This window comes from Mastomys coucha, unplaced genomic scaffold (assembly GCF_008632895.1).
Source record: "Mastomys coucha isolate ucsf_1 unplaced genomic scaffold, UCSF_Mcou_1 pScaffold20, whole genome shotgun sequence".
NCBI classification, from domain to species: Eukaryota; Metazoa; Chordata; class Mammalia; order Rodentia; family Muridae; genus Mastomys; species Mastomys coucha.
Genome location: NW_022196903.1, coordinates 18,570,376 through 18,587,424, shown reverse-complemented (window position 1 = coordinate 18,587,424; position 17,049 = coordinate 18,570,376). Strand labels below are relative to the sequence as shown.

Below are 17,049 nucleotides of genomic sequence, written 5' to 3'. Positions count from 1 at the left end.
TCCATCCTAGGATCCCTGCCTCTTTTAGAGCCTTCTGACCCTCCTCACATGAGAGGATATCCAGCTTAATGAGTCAGTCTTCTGAGCATGCTCTTTTCTGCCCCATCTGATTCTCCACTACCCTCTTTTCAGTGCCTGTTTAAGTCCACACCTTGCAGCTTGCCATCATGTTTCCCCTGTGCTCATTAGGTCTCCACAATGCAGCTAGAATGCCTTCCAGAACACATGGGAGGTCATACCTGCAAGTGTATCATACCTTCAAGGCACTTTCTGTCACTTGTGCCTTTTGCTTTGCCATCATTTTCTAGATTGTACCTTGCACTTGACTTTTTTGTTGATGTCCCACGGGAAGTGGTTATTGGCGAATTTGGACTAGATGTAATATTCACGACCATACAATGCATGAGAGTATATTGTTCTTATCTTGACTTTCCCTGGTAATCCTTTACTACAAATTCCTACAGAAACTTAAGAATCCTTAGAAGAGACTCTGGGAGAGGTACGTGTACACACACACACACACACACACACACACACACACACACACACGCACACACGCACGCACCAAGCATCATCTCCGAGTCTTTTCTCTTTAATCACTTTTGCTCCTGCAGCACTCTTACTCACAGCCTAGCCTCTAATGTTTCCAGCATCCCAAAGACGTCTCAGTTACCTGTGGAAGCTCTGTGCCTTTTCACAAGCCAGATCCCTACTCTGAATGTTTTTTTTTTTTCCTTTTCCTCTTACAATTCCACTGAAATAGCCTATGATCTCCTTCCTAGAAGCCATCTCATCATCCTGGGCAAATTTAATATGCCCCTGCACTTTCTTTCATCGCTTACCATGTGCTCATATCCAGTCTTTTGAAATCAAGAAGTTCATTGTCTCCATTACACTTTATACTATGAGGAGTGCTTCTCATACAACAGTGAGTGTTTATTGAGTGAATAGTATTAAAAGAAATCTCTTCTGTCTACAACCTGGGACATTAAATAAGTCACTTTCCATAAGCCTATATAGTGTTTTAAAAGATTTTATTGAAAAGGGACAAGAGAAAAAGCACTGAAACTCATGATCCTGAAGCATCACAGATTTTCAAGATGCAGCTGTGTGCCAGGCAGTGTGCTCAATGCCAGAGATACAGTGCTTGCAAAACAGCCAAGGTCCTGGTCTTTGGGGAGTTTTCTGATCCCTTGGGCGAGACAAGCTGACAAACAGTAGGTGCACCCAGACAAATGTGTGGCGTATCACAAATCATATGACACGGTGCCTTATGTAGTTGAAAGACAAGTTTCCTCAAGCAGAAACTGAATTCTCAACCATGAAGGAGTCAGCCAGAAAAAGAGGGGCATGGCAGTTAGGTAGGAGACGCTGCAGGCACCAGGGCCTGGTGTAAAATGAAGCTGAAAGAGGTGAGGAGAAGCTGATAGGATGTGCTAAGGAGTTTTGAGCCTTGATCCCAAGAGCAGTGGGAAGTCACTGAAAGATGGGAGAGGTGCAAGGCAGGGTGAAGAATTAACCAGCTCTCTATTAGAAGATTCATCTGATGGCCCATAGCAAACAGACTTGGCAGAGAGCTGTTACTTTGACCTCTTGGAAGCTAATCCCAAGCACTTAAGATATACAGTGAGCAGGGTTTTTAGTACAGCGAGAGGCAGCAAACAGTGAGGGCTACTCTTAGTTCTGTGACATGAATCACAGAAAAGAATCCAGCATCATTCAGTGGTTCCAATGCCCTGCAAAGAGAAACAGATCTGGAGGGAAAGATCATGATGGAATTATGGGTCAAAATATGATCAAGCTTACCTTTGAGATATGCAAGGTAGATGCCAGTGGAGATCTTTTGGATACATGAGGAGACGTATTCGGGCTGAAATTCTCAATGTGATCCTTTGAAATGATGCACCCTTCGTAGCTGTTACTCCCAGGCTTGAAGCACTGTAACTGGAGCCCTCAGAGGAGAGGGGGAAAGTAGGCTTAAAAGAAGCATGACACAGAGGTGCTCTCAGAAGAGGGGAATAGAGAGCATTTTTACTAAGGGGAAAAATAGTAGGTGAAGTGTTAAACCTAAATCTAATATTAAATACTATAGTTATTGCTATGCCATGTTAAAAACTAATTAAGTGGTCCAAAATCTGGGATAGTAAGAAAGGCAAAATATAGCACCGACTGAAGTTACACTGCTCTGGCTGAAAGGAGATCAGGATCCCCACCCATGTGGCATCATCTCCCAAGGTGGACCTGACACCCATATTTTTCTCCATTCACAGATGAAAAGGTAGATAATTGAGGTCGCAAGGTACATATTAATAGATCCCTGGTGGCCACTAAACCTTAACCTTTCCACAGCACCCTATAGAAGTCACAAAGATCGTGGAGAGAAAGAGTGGCAAGTCCACACTCTAGTGCTGTCCTTATATATAGGTATACCAGCCAGCCTGAGGGCAGGCACATTGGGTATTCGTTCTACACAGGCATGTATGCCCCGAGACTGGTTTGGACAGGTAGCTAGAGTGGCAAGGAGAACATCTGTAAGTTGAGACATTCAAGATGAATTCATTGTGAGTAGTGATGGTACCAAAGAAAAACTAGAGGGTGTTGGTCAGGACCAAGAATTAAGAGAGCCAATAATCAAGAAAATGAACAACTGTCAGGACATGTCCCCATTACTGAGGCACTCTTAGTCTGGGTGTGAATTAAAAGAAAGTGTGATAATGCTCAACTTCCCTGATCTTCAAATATGTTTGAGAAGGAAAAAAGAAGAGGGTATTGGGAGGAAAATCCTTTGTCATTGAGCATATAGTTATATTAATTCGTAAAGTAATGTGTGGATATAGATTTTCTTTGTGAGAACACAGAGTACTTTATCCTAAACTCCTCTGAGAAATAAGGTGGGCAGAGAGTAAATACAGCCTGACTGGCTTCAGGACATAATGAAACCATCTTGCCAACTCAAGGTGGTAAGATTATTTTGATTAAATTTACTTCTCTGGATCAAGGCCATATACGCAGAAGGTGCTTGATTAAATCAAAATGTGTGCTCCAAAGGAATGGCTTGCATGGTTAAGGGGGCTAAGAGAGGTAGAAAGTAAAGTGGGTCACTTCACTGGGCAGAACAAAGGAAGAGGGAAACACTGGGGAAAGACGGTCTAGGGAATTTGATGGCAGCTGGGCTAGGTGTGGTGTTCCGGATGCTAGGGAATTTGATGGCAGCTGGGCTAGGTGTGGTGTTCCGGATGCTTGTAGGAAGCATTTTCAAAATACATACTGTCAAACACTAGCCATCCTCCTCACAGATGTCTGTGATCCAGAAAGATGTTTTCAGAGTCAGAACACAGCCACAAGGACCTGATTCACAGTCCCAGAGAGAGGAGAGAAAATGAGCCATCATATTAGTGACAATCTATTTAAGGAAGAAAGCCTATTTTCTTTCAGGCTCTGATTATCTGGTTGCATGTGAAATTTTAATACTTGTTAGTCCTGATCTTAACAGCAAAACTTCTGCCAATCGACATCCTAAGTCTCACTTGCTTTTATCTAGAATAGCATGTGTTCTTTCACGATCACTCTTCCTGTGAATGGCTGTACATTCTCTGGAAATGTTTTAAGTTTGCTGTGTAAAGGATGCATCCCTCACTTGTTTACTTCATGGCTGAAAAAGCAGTAACCATGTGAAGAACCCAGCAGTCTGTAGGCCCCACCACTTCTCAAGAGTTGAGGGTTTTATATCCTGCCATGAATATATGAATCATACAGCCTGTCGCAATGATTTTTTATATCTTCTTAAACTTCAACAGGGGGCTTCAACGGGATATTTAAACCATTGTATCTACGGCACTCCTCATTCTGTTCCAACAGTCGCTTTGGAGTGCTTTCGTCTTGCATTTCCTTGGGAGTATGTTATCATGAGGCAAAGGCAGTAATTACCCAGACAGACTCCAAGTGTTAAATGTTACTCAAACAAACCCAGTGCATGACATTCACAATAAAGAACAGGGAAACAAAGAAATTGCAGGGTTTCATTCCAGCCCAACACCCTCAGGAGAGCAGAAAGCACAAGGCAAAGCCATAAGTATTTATAATCTCCCAGAGCTGTGTGGAGAAAGTTCCCAGGAAACAGTTAAAGATGCAGCGAGGAAGCTCAGCATTTCACAGGATTTCTTTGGATTCTTGCTGGTTTGTGCAATTAAAAGCCAAATGGGAAACATGCTGTTACTAATCTTGATTTTAGTAAAGTCTGACTTGAAAGGTAGCTTTTCCACCATGTGGACCTCAACACCAATCCTACAAAGAAAACCTTCCTGTAGGAACTGTGAGTCTCACTTAGTTGGTCCCAGGGGTGCAATCTCTGTAAGCCCTCAGAGTCTCTCCTGTGTCTGTGCCTCCTTGGGGACCATTTGGGACAGAGAGGAACCCAAACAGAGGCTTTCTACTATTGTTGAAATAGAGGCAAAGAACACTGTATGTGGCAGGGCTGCAACCCATGCATAGGATTTACTCTGCAGTCCATGCATAGGATTTACTCTGCTATAGCCCAGTGATGCTCTATATCCAGAGACAAGACAGGCTACCAGGAGCTTTAGTAGACTTCTTTCCTCAATTCCCATCCAAGAGGCTTCCTAAGGGTCAGTTCCATTTCTGCTGTCCTGCAGTACAAACCTTGTACCAGGGAGTTATCTGCCTTTTTCTATTTTGAACTGTGAGTCCTTCAAGATTGTTTCTCTCCTCCCATCTCTGTATACTGCATATCCAGCCTTATCAGCCACATCTGGTTCATGTCGTGTTCACATTTATGTCCTTTCCTTCCACAACTTTGTATACTCCTGAGAAGACAAGCCTAGTTCTCTTTCATGTTTGTCTTTTCTGTCTTAGGGGTTTAGTGATCATTATAACAGAAACGTCATGCAGCAAATACTTCTTAGGTGCTTGGACACGTGTTGAGCCGAATCATCTCAAGTCTGTCAGTTCTGTGGCATGATGGTGAAGAATGTGGGCTCTTTGGCACTTATCTTCAGTGCTTTTCTCCCATGCTAACCACCCAATGTGCTCAAAGCAGGCAGGATTCTGAGAGGTCTTACAGCCTCAATTCCACTCCACCATTATGCACACCGACATAAATTTCATTGACTCACACCTATTTGTCTATGAGCCAAACTCATTATTCTTCATTGTCACTGAACAGTCCTACCTAACTCAGCATATTTAGATAGTCAGAAAACTCATGACTACAATTTAACTAATCACAGTAGTCATGGTAATTCTTTCTATTCATCAGGCATAGTGGTGCATGCTTTTAATCCTGCAGTACATGGAAGGCAGAGGCAGGTGGATCCCCGAGAGATCTGAGAACCAGCCTGGTCTACATAGTGAGTTCCAGAGCATCCAGAGCTACATAGGAAGACTCTGTCTTGAAAAACACACCAAAAATATTACTTTTAATATTTTCTAATTTTAATATTTTCATATTTATGACCTCAACAGTTCTTAGTGCCATTGTTGTCAGGTGAGTGAGAATTTTTATCTTCCCCATGAAGCAAGAGAAGCAAAATAACCCCATTTCCAGACAGCAGCAGGGATACAACTTACTCCTCGTCTTCTACATCCGCCTGCAGAATTTTTGCCTCTACTTTATCTGACCCTTAGCACTATTCACCTGTGTGAACAGAGTGACTACACACACCAAGGATCAGGTGATGATGTGCCTCTGATGCCTCTGGTTGTTGGTAACCATAGTAGTTGTCTCACCTCGTGGCAAATGAGATCACCTGGCAAACACTTGCTCTCAAGATTTGAGCTATAAGAGATGAGGCATTTTCCACAGAGGGCCATTAAGTCTGGAATTCCCTTCTCGTGGTCTGACAGAACCCTGGAGGATTGGGCTTCTGGGTCTTGGCAAAGCACATTAAGTTAAGCTTGGCAGTCAGTCTTGTTTGATAAGAACTCTTAATGGGCAGGAACAAATGTAGTAAGTAGACTTTGAGTCCTGAGTAATTTGTAAGCTTGTAGTGTTCACTGTTTAAAACCCTTAAGATAGCTTCCCAGCTGAATGTAGTTCTCTCTGAGAAGTCCACCTTTGCTCTGCAGTTCACATGATTGTGTTTCTGCATTCTTACATCATATCACAAATGATGTGGTGAAGAAGCCTATGGGGAAGTTTTTGTTTCTTTTGCATAAACTATTTTGCAGTAATTGATCAGCCATAGAGAAAACATCTCCTGTGCACTCAATGTGAGTTCTCTGGTCACCAGAGACTAATAAGCCATGTCCCTGGAACTATTATCACTTTGTTGCAGAAGCTGCTATGTGAACAAAAACCAGCCTTCGTTAATTTCCCTTTTCGTATTTAAAAAACCTTGTCAGTATTTTCCCTTTGGGAGTATGTAATTTGTCAATAGTGCATATTATTTTAGATATACAGAGGAAAGAATCAGGGTAATATGTTCTTATTACTTTATTTTCTCCCACTGATCTTCATGTCAGATATGTTTCTAGTCAACAGAATAAGATTTTACAGCTTTATGTTGCTGAATACTTTCTTTATATTATAGAAGTATAAAATTGGCCAGTGTGATAGGTCAGCAAGTTAGGGTGCTTACAGCCAAGCAGGATGACCTGAGTGAGACTCATGTATTAAATGGAGAGAATGAACTCCCACAAGTTGTCGTCTGACTTCCATGTACATACTGTAACATATTCACACACATACCAACAATGAATATATGTATGTATAAATGCATATGTTATATACATGTTATATATGTGTGTTACATATATACACACACATATATACATACATATATACATATATATACACATATGTGCATATGTATATATATATGTATGTATATATTATGTGTGTGATTGGTGGGCAGGCTAGGAATGTAACTTAGATTGGTAGAATGCTTGCTTACCTAGCATGCACAAAGCCGTTTAGATCCTCAGCATCAAATAAAATAGGATGGTGGTGCATGCCTATAATCCCAGCATTCAAAAAGGTAAAAGCAAGAGGACCAGATGTTAAGAGTTATTCCTGATGACATAGGAAGTTCAAGGCCAGAATGGGACAACCTGTCCCAAAAATAGAGAGAGAAGGGAGAGGGGGAAGGATAGAGAAAGAAGGGTTCTGAAGAGGAAGAAGGGGAGGAGGAAAAGAAGGAACAAAGAGGAAAAAGGAAAGTTTTAGAAATGTGTAATTTCTCTGAAGCAATTTGGATCCCAATCCTTCTCCTTCTGCCCTCCAACATCTGCACGTAGCTAGTAGAAGTGATGTCTGCATTGGACTGACCCTCAGGAAACAGGGATGATACTTAAGTGTCACCACTGGAAAGTTTGATAAATGTTTACTAAAGAATGCCAGATTTGTTCTAATGTTATAAAAGGCCTGAATGTCACACCTCTCTTCTACTGCTCCTTCTTCACAGGTCAGTTCCCTCTGTATATGTAGAAAAGGTTCATCTCTACACAAGTCATTCATGATAGATATTTGATTTAGTTTAGTTATCATTGTTTATAAGTGTCTGTATTAAAGTTGAAAGCAATTCTTATTTATGGTTTAAATGAGGGGTGTCCAACCTTTTGGTAGTACTTGATAAAAGACTTTCTTGGGCCACATACATGGGTATCCAACTCCCAATCCATGCTAAAATTGTGTGTGTGTGTGTGTGTGTGTGTTCTTTGGATACCCCAATTAGACCTGTCTGGTATAATCTTGTTAAAGATATTAGAGAGAGAGGGAGAAGGTGAGAAGGTGAGATGGAGAGAGAGAGAGACAGAGAAAGACAGAGAGACAGAGACAGAGAGAGACAGAGATTGTAACATGATTGGCAATTGAGAATGGCTCAGTTGAAAAAGATAAAAGCAATGTTTTAAGTGGGTTTATAATTTGAGGTTACATTCATAACTATTCTGATATTCTGAGCCAAATACACAGTAACTATTCTCTTCTACACTTTTTTTTGTTTTTAGAACTTAATGTGTTATTTTCAACAATGGGAAAGGATATTGGAGCTTGTATTCAGAATGATAGAACAGACATTACAATTTCTCCTGAACTCAGCTGTCAGTTTATTTAGTGGGGAGTGGTTAGTGTGTGTGTGTGTGTGTGTGTGTGTGTGTGTGTGTGTGTGTGTGTGCTGTTAGAAAAAGTTGGTTCACAAATTGCTCTCCCTGCTCATAGACTAAATTCTCTCACTCACCATGAACTCCATTGCAGTTTGTGTCAGTGTTGGAAGGGGTGCTTTCGAAGCTCTCGAGGTATGATGAAGGCACTTTCTTCTCATCCATTCTGTCCTTCACTGTAAGTACCTCACTGAGTTCTTGTGTGTTGTCTTTTAACAGTTACCACAGTACTTGTGGACCAGTTAAGAATTCTCATAATTATTCTTTTTTTCCCCCATTTAAGGTGAAAGCAGCTGCAAAATATGTGGATGTCCCTGTAAGTATTTTAAATCTGTTTTCCTTCCCCCTTCCATCCACCCATCCTTCCCTTCTTTCTCTCCTCAAGCCCCTCATAATTATGAATCAGTACTGGTTGGCTTCAGTTCTTTAAACCAGGACCATCCCTTTGGGAAGTAGTTTTCTTTCATTAAGCAAACACTAACCCTCACAATAGAAGCTTGGCAGCAGCCTTTCAACAGATCTTACTTTTTCCTCCTGTAACTTGGGAGCTGTCAGAAAGTTAGTTCCCCATGAGAACTTGGCATTACAGCTTCAAGGAGAACTTCATAGCCCTCTGGGATGGGGCAGACAATGCCTTACATTATATAAAATAGTACTTGCTCTTCTTGATCTTTATGAGAAGGTTCTAACTGGTTGCTAGTAACAATTAAAATAACAATAAATGTTCAGTAAACTCCATTTGTAAATGCAAAGGTAGCAAAACAATTGTAGCTTGTTTAAAGATTGAGTTTTTCGAAGACTTTGGAAATAAAGACCTTATAAACAGTATGATCTATAAATTTGTTCAACACTTAAGATACCAGGAGTAGAAATCATGGAATAAAATAAACCCATAAGCCAATTTAGTATAGTATTTTTAAGATGTACTGAATTAACTTGGGCTTTAAAGTCTATTACTATCACAATCAAATATATGGGTTATAAATAATTAAAGTGTATACTGATCTAATTATGATTTTGAGCATATGTTGTCAATTTTCACACAATTAGAGTATGCCAAATGTCCTTAAACCTAGCAAATTGCTAGATATAAGTTTCCTCCTTGAGCTTGAGCATCCTCAGAGCAGAGCACTGATGTGAATGTGATCAGCATGACTGCTGAGAATCCCTAAATAAAGGCTGTAGGTGGCTCTTAGTTTTAGAATACTTACCTGCATCTTGTCACCACTATGACTGATGTCATAGTCTTTTTTATTAATTTATTTATTCACTTTATATCCTGATTGCAGCTACCTCACTCTTCCCATCCCAGTCCCACCTTACCACTCCCCAGTTCCCCTTCCCCACTTCCCCTCAGAAAAGGGGAGTACACACCACCCTTGGTACCAACCCACCTTAGTACCTCAAGTGGCGTCAGAACTAAGTGTATCCTTTCCCACTGAGCAGAGTATCATTAATAGAATCATAGGTTGGCTGTCCCCCATGGGGTGGGTCTCAAGTTGGGCCGGTCATTGTTTGACCATTTCCTAAATCTCTGCTCCATCTTTATCTCTGCACATCTTGTAGGCAAGGCTAATGTGGGGTCACGGGTTTTGTGGGTGGCGTGGTGTTCCCCTCACACCTCTGGAAGCCCTGCCTGACTATAGCCTGTAGCCACTTTAGGATCCATATCTCCTGCTAGAAGTCTTAACTAGGGTTACACCCATATTGTCCCAGAAGCCTCTCCTGTTCCAGGACTCATGCTAGTTCCAGAAATGCCCCCCACTGATTTTCCTTCTCTCACCCAGCCCCTCCACCCCACCAAGCCTATACTCTCCATACCTGATCTCCACTTCCATTCCCCTCTTTGTCCCCTATCCCACCCACTTCCCTATGCCCCTTCACTTCCAACATCTATTTTATGTCCTCTCCAGTGTGATATTCAAGCACACTGGAGCCTCCCTTGGGCCATCCTTGTAACTTTGCTTCTTTGGGTGTGTGGACTGTAGTGTAGTTATCTTGTACTTTATGGCTAATGTCCACTTATAAGTGAGTACATACCATGGATGTCTTTCTGGGTCGAGGTTACTTCACTCAAGATGATATTTTCTAGTTCCATCCATTTGCCTGCCAATTTTATGATGTCCTTGTTTTTAATGGCTGAGTAGTATTCCATTGTGTAAATACACCACATTTTCTTTATCTGTTCATCATTTGAGAGACATCTGGGTTGTTTATACTTTCTGGCTATTAAAAATAAAACTGCTATGAACATAGTTGAGCAAATCCCTTTGTAGCATGGTGGAACATCTTTTGGGCATATACTCAGCAGTGGTATAGCTGGGTCTTGAGGTAGATCTATTCCAAAATTTCTGAGAACCCACCAAAAACACTTCCAAAGTGGTTGTACACGTTTGCAATCCCACCAGCAATGAAGGAGTGTTCCTCTTTCTCCACAACCTCACCAGCATCTACTGTCACCTGAGTTTTTGATTTCAGCCATTCTGACTGGTGTGAGGTGGCATCTCAGGGTTGTTTTGATTTGCATTTCCCTGATGACTAAGGATGTTGAACATTTCTTTAGGTGCTTCTTAGCCATTCAGTATTTCTCTGTTGAGAATTCTTTGTTTAGCTCTGTACCCCATTTTTAATAGGGTTATTTGGTTCTCTAGAGTCTAACCTCTTGAGTTCTTTGTATATATTGGATATTAGCCCTCTGCCAGATATAGGATTGGTAAAGATCTTTTCCCAATCTGTTGGTTGCCGCTTTGTCCTATTGACAGTGTCCTTTGCCTTACAGAAGCTTTGCAATTTTATGAGGTCCCATTTGTCAATTCTTGATCTTAGAGTATAAGCTATTAGTGTTTTGTTCAGGAAATGTTCCCCTGTGCCCATGTGCTCGAGGCTCTTCCCCACTTTCTTTTCTACTAGTTTCAGTGTATCTAGTTTTATGTGGAGGTCCTTGATCCACTTGGACTTGAGCTTTGTACAGGGAGATAGGATTTGATTTGCATTCTTCTACATGCTGACCACCAGTTGAACCAGCACCATTTGTTGAAAATGCTGTCTTTTTTCCACTGGATGGTTTGAGCTCCTTGACCATAGATTTGTGAGTTCATTTTTGGGTCTTCAATTCTATTACATTGAACTACCTGCCTGCCACTGTACCAATACCATGCAGTTTTTAATCACAATTGCTCTGTAATACAGCTTGAGGTCTTAGCTATTAGAGAATTCTCTGTTGATAATTCTGTTTAGCACTGTAACCTAAATTTTAAAAGGGTTATTTGGCTTGTTGGCATTTGATTTCTTGAGTTCTTTATATATTTCGGATATTAGCCCCTCTGTCAGATATAGGCTTGGTGAAGTTCTTTTCCCATTCTGCAGGCTACCATTTTGTCCTATTAATGGTGTCCTTAGCCTTATAGAAGCTTTTCTGTTTTATTAGATATCATTTATTAACTGTTGATCTTAGTGCCTAAGCTGTTAGTGTTGTGTTCAGGAAGTTGCCTCCTGTACCAATGATTCCAAGGCTGTTACCTACTTTATCTTTAATACATTTAGTGTACCCAGTTTTATGTTGAGGTCTTTGATCCACTTGGACTTGAGTTTTGTACAGTGTGATAAATATGGGTCTATTTGCATTCGTCTACATGCACACATTGAGTTATACCAGCACTATTTGTTGAAGATGCTTTCTTTTTTTCATTGTATGGTTTTGGCTTCAAATGTCCGTTGGTTTTATTCATTTCCTTCACCTGTTTAATTGTATTTTCCTGGGGTTTTTTTTGTTTTTTGTTTTTTGTTTTTTGTTTTTTGTTTTTTGTTTTTGTTTTTGTTTTTGACCAGGCTGGCCTCGAACTCAGAAGTCGGCCTGCCTCTGCCTCCCAAGTACTGGGATTAAAGGTGCATGCTGCCACTGCCTGGCTTCCTGTATTCCTTTAAGGGATTTATTCATTTCCTCTTTGAAGGCTTTTATCATCTTTATAAGAATGTATTTAAGGTCACGTGCTTGGGCTTTGTCTGTGTTAGGATATCCAGAGCTTGCTGTAGTAGGATAGGTTCTATACTCTTCTGGCTCTTGTTGTTTGTGTTTTTAAGCTGGCCTTTAGCCATCTGGTTGTCCCTGGTGTTAGCTGGATGTTCCTGACACCAACTGAACCCTTTGGGGAAGCAGGCAAAGCCTTGGCTCTCACAGTGGATCTCAGGGAACAGCCTGCTGCTCACCTATGCTTGCCATGCATAGGTGGAACCAAATGTTCCTGGAGTCCCTCCCACAGACCTCCTTGGGAAGGGAGGCAGAGCAGTGAGCCTGTGGATAGAACTTAGGGGACAGAGTGCGGCTCACCTCTGCTGGCTGTGCCCCATGTAGGGATAAGGCATGGTGATGTCTAACCTGGGTGTTTCTGCCGTTTGTTGTGGTTTCTTTGAAACATTTTACTTAAAGTATGATTCTCAAAGAAGGCGTTCCACTCTGTCAGTCTTGTACTTAGAATCAGTTCTGAGAAATAAATAGGGGTAATATATGTATAAAGGAGAAAATGGAAAATGAAGGAGAAGGTTTTATATTTTGTCTACTGAAAGGCAGACCTTCATACACACATGTGTACTTCATTGGACTACTTATGCATCTGACATGTTGAACTTTTATCTTGAATTTAAGTAGAATAGGATATCATAATTACTTGTGTCTCTGGAGCTTTTGAAGCTTGCAATTTCACTCTGAACTAGATCCTCATTAAGTCATAATGTGTTAGCTAAGAGAGGCCAAAAGTGCTTACTTCCCTCTCCTCAGAGCAAAAGGATCATCCTTTGACATCTTTCTCAAAGGTTCTCTGAGCCCTGTTTAGTTATGTCAGTGATTTCAAGCTGGCAGCTAGGCAGCCTTCTCCTCCTAAGCATGGTGGACTGACCTGCCTACTTCCTAAGCATGGTGGACTGACCTTCTGCCTACTAATCCTAATTCTGCTGCGCCTTCATCAGGGAAGTCTTTCAAAGGCGTGCTAATCTTTATCTTTGCTCCTCTCCCCAAGAGCTCCCATGCTATTCAAATGCACGTGTTATCTGAACAACTCTTATTATTAGGATTAAAAACCCTGAAGTCATCACTGAAACCACTGACACAGTTGTGTTCAATGTGTAGTCTATGGGCACTCTTAATGGAACTGTGCATCCCAAACCTCCATCAGCTCCGAGTCTGAGAATAAGGTACTTTATAGACATGCCAAATTAAGCACTGTTATGGTGGCCCTTTCCAAGCTTCTCAACGTACCTCTCACCATCTTAGATGAATACAAGTGTCATGGCCACTACCCAATCAAGTTGCCACCTGGAGCAGAGCTATCTATCCCATAGAGATGTTCTGGCCAGGGCCACTTGCCAATGGATAGATTTGTTTTCCCCTCAGATCTGAACTTTGCAGTTCTATTGCAAATGCCTATTAATTTTAAAATCATGAGGTCCTGCTAGCTATTCTTATTGTTTATGCTCATGCTCCAGCAAATCTGTCTAAACTGGTCTTTTGAGAAAAAAAAAATCATAGAGAAAGGATGGTACTGGCCTCATTTTTATAAAAATCAAGACATCATAGAACCATATGCAAAGAACACAAGTATGTATCCTTCAAAGGAAAATATAAAAGAAAATACAGAGAGCCTTGAGTTTCGTGATAAATATTTAGATACCATACCAAAAACATAGGAAGGAATTGATTAGTTGAACTTTAAAAAGTTGGCAAGTGGGAGTGAAGAGATGGCTTGCCACTGACCCTAAAGTCCTGAATCCAATTGCTAAAACCTACATGGTAGAAGAAAAGAACTGACCCTGCTATGTTGTCCTCTGACCACACACACACACACACACACACACACACACACACACACACGCATGAGCACATATACACAAACATACCTGATAGCACTTACTCAATTAATTCATTGGCCTAGGACTTAGTCATGGCTGAGTTTTAATTCATTTTATGTGGCCTTAGACAGTTGGATTAACTGCGTGGCCATGGACTTTTACCTAAGTGACCTCAGTTTAGTCTTCTATAAAATGGGTGAAGGAGTTATACAATCTGTATTATTCCTTCAACAAGCTTTGACTCTTTGAATTCTGAGTATCTGTTTAAGACCCTCCAAGAGAAAGAGAAAGATATCCCCCAGGAGATGATAAGAAGAGAAATGCTAGGGGAAAAAAAGCTGTGAATAAAGCCTTCTTAGAATCCTGCCACTTGCTGGAAATTATTTTGAAAACAAATCAGTAAAAGCACTATTTCACAATACAATAAAAATTACCTAAGAAATTAAATATTGATATTCTAAAAGGGGGGAGGGAGATTCCTGCTCCCAAGTCCTACTCACTTGGAATTACCACACAATTGAGAATAAGAGAAAATGTTGAGCCAGGAATGGTGGTGCATGAGTTTTATCCCAGCACTCAGAGACAGAGGCAGGTGGACCAGATGTCTGTGAATTCAAGGCAAGCCTGATCCAGGCAAGTTACATGCCAGCCAAGACATGGATATGGTAATAAGCAATCGAAGTACCTAGAAGGACCACAGATAAGAGAGTGTCAGCCAGATGTTAAATGCAGGATCAAGAGGAGATTGTTTACATTGGCTTTATAAATGTGAGCACTAGGCCCAAGCCAAAGCTTGGTAGGGTCGAAGTATTATGTGCACTAAAGTTAACAACAATTTTTAAAATCGCCCATCTGGGGAAGGAGAAACACTGCAGCAGTTAAGAGCATGTATTACTCTTATAGAATATCCAAGTTCAGTTCCCAGAGTTCCCAGCATGCTTGTCTGGTAACTCCCAACTGCCTGTAATCCCAGCTCCAGGGGATCTGACACCTCTGGCCTCCAGTGGCTTCTGCATTCACAGGCGTGCACCCACCCCCACACACCCACCCCCCCTCACACACATTAAAATTTTTTAATCCTTTAAAAATAAAAACTACGTCCATCCTTGGCATTGGTAAGATGTTGCTAAAAGCACTGCCTGTTTTCAGTGACAGGAAGGGCAACAAGGTGACTCAGTGCTTGAAAGCAACTGGAATCAAGCCTGATGACTTGAGTTCAATCCTCAGAATACAGATGGTGGCAGAGAACCAACTCCCAAAAGTTGCATGTGCATGCACACACGCTGTACATATATATATAAACACATGCACACACAATAAATAAGCTAAAATGTAATAAAATGAAAATTAGAAAGGGATGGGAAGCTAAGCTATATCTCAGTTGGTAAAAGCACTTATTTATCGTGTAGGGACTTGGGTTCAGTCCGGATCTCTAGAACCAACATAAAGCCAGATATCATATAGCTCGTGTCTATAATCTCAGCATTGCTACAGCAAGATGGAGATAGAGAGATGCAAACCCCCAGAAGAATATGGGCTAGCTAGCCTGGCATATCCAGGAGTGAACACCAAAAGAGGGACCCTGCCTCAAATAAGGTCGTAGATGAGAACCAATACCTACCATTGTCCCCTGACTTCCACAGGAGCACCATGACAAGCAAAGCCCCGGTCATTCTCAGGAACATGCACACGCAGCAAACATACAAAGTTAAATAATAAATAAAAACCTTTGTACAGTATCACTTGAAACAATAATGTGAGGTATTTGCGTAATCTAGTAGTATGTTTCCTTAGGGGAGCCAGACTGCCTGTGCCTGGCTTCTCCCTCCAACACTCTGCTTATAATATCAGTGTAACCCCGGGCACCAATTTCTTTGTCTATTAAATGAAGATATAATTATACCTCTTACAGGCTTATTGTAAGTAAGTACTTTTCCAGGCTTCCTAGAGTGCAATTAGTACTCAGTAAATGTTAGTTATTATCGTACATTATCATTGATTAGAAAATAAAATATAGTGGCTACATTCTACAAAATCAACATTCATTGAGTGTATCTGTATTACTGGGGACAGATCACGTAAGTCATTTTTAAAACGGCACGCCTTTTTAACTTTCCTGTAGAAAGCTGCCATAAGTAGTTAAGGATCCCATCCAGGAAACCTGGAAACAGTAGCTTATAAGGATGGACGTGGGGGAGGAAGAGGAGGGTGTCCATCCCGAGAGGAAGCGAATGTAAGAGACAAGATAGCCAGTTCAGTATCAGTGTTCTCTTCAGTAGCAGGTCCTTTCAAATATTCTCTCGTTATGCTCATTGCTAAATGTGTGAAATCTTAAAGCTCCCTAGTGTGCCTTACCTTAGTTCTGGATCACACCGATGACATAAAGTCCAGCATCCGGTTTCAGGCTGCTGTCACTGCAGCACCTGTGGCTCCCATTTTTCTTTCTTTGCATTGAGAATACCAATGTTGTCTCTGTGTCATTTCACTGGACCATTATGAAAATCCATGTAGTATATTCACTTGCTTTGTGAATGTAGGGCATATTTGAAATATCTGAGATCAGGGGCAGGAGCGAGGTCTTAGTAAACTCTTTACCATGCAAGTATGAATTCCTGAGTTTTTTTCTCCAGAGTATACATGAAAAACCCATGTACAGTGGCAGTGACTCACCCTGACTGGAAAAAAGACAGATTAATAGTTCTTGAGAAAGAATATACCAGAGGCTTTCCTCTGGTATCTACATATACTAGAACACAATCCACGTGCACTAGAATACACATGCATACACACATACAAATATATATGTGTATATACATATGTATATGCATATATACATGTAGATACATATAAAAACTGTCAGTGTATGTAGATACATAAAAAGTCATGCTCCCTATATATATATATATGTATGTGTATTTATATACATATATGTTTATATAATATATATGTATGTATACATAAATATATGTAGAGTACTGACAATGTGTTCCTCCCCGTTCAAATATGTGTTTCTGATAGTGTATATTATTTAGATGAGGTCACCTAAACATTCAATGCTTTACAAGAGAGAGAGAGCCAGACAGGAGTTGG

The 17,049-nt window shown here is 40.9% G+C and overlaps 1 protein-coding gene across 22 annotated transcripts in view; it reads left to right on the top strand.

Moving 5' to 3' along the window:
* Positions 1 to 17,049, top strand: part of Cadps2 (calcium dependent secretion activator 2) — a 529,581-nt gene that overhangs the window by 479,623 nt on the left and 32,909 nt on the right. For all 22 annotated transcript variants that reach the window (XM_031381287.1, XM_031381283.1, XM_031381275.1 and 19 more), the window contains 2 exons: positions 8,213 to 8,296; positions 8,402 to 8,434. In XM_031381287.1, the coding sequence (XP_031237147.1) occupies positions 8,213 to 8,296; positions 8,402 to 8,434 (117 nt within the window). The remainder of the gene's footprint in view (positions 1 to 8,212; positions 8,297 to 8,401; positions 8,435 to 17,049) is intronic.